The sequence below is a fragment of the Salpingoeca rosetta genome, assembly GCF_000188695.1.
Source record: "Salpingoeca rosetta unplaced genomic scaffold supercont1.32, whole genome shotgun sequence".
Taxonomy (NCBI): Eukaryota; class Choanoflagellata; order Craspedida; family Salpingoecidae; genus Salpingoeca; species Salpingoeca rosetta.
The window spans coordinates 28,256-29,650 of NW_004754902.1; the positions used below are offsets into that span (position 1 = coordinate 28,256).

The 1,395-nt window shown below is 55.2% G+C and overlaps 1 protein-coding gene across 1 annotated transcript in view; it reads left to right on the forward strand.

The window, feature by feature from the left end:
• The window catches only part of PTSG_09992 (uncharacterized protein), a 5,189-nt gene that overhangs the window by 1,320 nt on the left and 2,474 nt on the right, over window positions 1-1,395 (forward strand). Inside the window, exons 5-10 of the mRNA XM_004988848.1 lie at window positions 176-266; window positions 436-521; window positions 690-735; window positions 883-941; window positions 1,074-1,151; window positions 1,276-1,324. Of these exons, the coding sequence (XP_004988905.1) occupies window positions 176-266; window positions 436-521; window positions 690-735; window positions 883-941; window positions 1,074-1,151; window positions 1,276-1,324 (409 nt within the window). The remainder of the gene's footprint in view (window positions 1-175; window positions 267-435; window positions 522-689; window positions 736-882; window positions 942-1,073; window positions 1,152-1,275; window positions 1,325-1,395) is intronic.

Here is a 1,395-nt window from a genome sequence, read left to right on the forward strand (position 1 = left end):
CGTTGCGTGTGTATGTGTTGCATTCGTGCGTGTGTTAATGACACAGCTCACCTGCAACCCCACACTTCCCCCATTTAATGTGTGTGTGTGTGTGTGTGTGTGTGTGTGTGTGTGTGTGTGTGTGTGTGTGTGTGTGTGTGTGTGTGTGTGTGTGTGTGTGTGTGTGTGTGTACAGCTGTCGACTGCGCTGGAGACAGAGGTGACGACTGCACGCGACAACGAGAGCAGAAATCAGGACAACATCCTGGCCCTGCAGCAGCTGCTTGGTGAGCAACAACGCATGCACACACACGCACATGTGTGCGTGTGTATCTGGATAGTTTGACAGCAATGCCATAATTCTCCTTGTCGCAACGTGCCTCCCATGTACCTCCCTCACCACCACCACCTCCCTCACCACCACCACCACCACCCTTCGCTGCGTCACGACGCTAGCCGAGCTCGGTGCAAACTTCACTGCACTGAACGGCCGACAAGAGGACACGTCCGCATTCGCCGCCGCTCTGGCCCAACAGATCACGGTGAGCGCCGCGACCATTCGACTGCTTACACCATCTTCTCGCAGCCCTCTTCTCCCGTGGTAGTCATGTTCTGTGCATGAAAGCATCAACCCATTACACCTACACGTGTCCTTTGTTCACCCACGAGTGCATGTGCTGCTGCTGTCGCTGTTGTTTCGCTTGATGCAGGACGAGAGAAACCGCGCCACCGCCGCGGAGAACAGCATTTCCCAAGGTCAGGGATCGTGCAGATGCAGTGTCGTTCGCTGAGTTTGATTGCGCATCGGTTTCTTGTTTTGACATGTGCTCGTGCTCACCTGCATCAGCTGCTCACGTGCCACGCATGCGTCTAACCTCCCCCCCCCAACACACACACACACAGCCGTCAATGGTTTGGCGGGCGATTTGAATGACCTGAGTGGCCGCGTGGACAACGTTGCGGTGAGGACCACACATCAATGACACACACACACGCACACACACACACACACACCGCAGCAACACTGCCTTTGTTTTGCTCTCACGTGCTATCATCACACCACGTCAACATTGCTTTCCTGTTGTTGCTTGCAGGCACTGCCGGATGAAGTGCAGGCGCTGCGTGACGAATTGTCGCAGCTGAAGCTCCTGCTCGTCCCCAAGAGCTGTCTGGTGTGTGTTGTTGCATGTGTAGTGGTTGAGTCTGCTTGTTTGGCAGTTCGTGCGGGGATGGTTGCGTGCTGCTCACACCCCTACTCTTTCTCTCCCTCACCACTCCCAACCACCGCCTCAACAGGACGTGAAGAACATCAATCCGAGTGCACAGAGCGGCATCTACGAGATTCGTGAGTGCTCGCGCATAGACACACACACACACACACACACACACACACACACACACACACACACACAACAA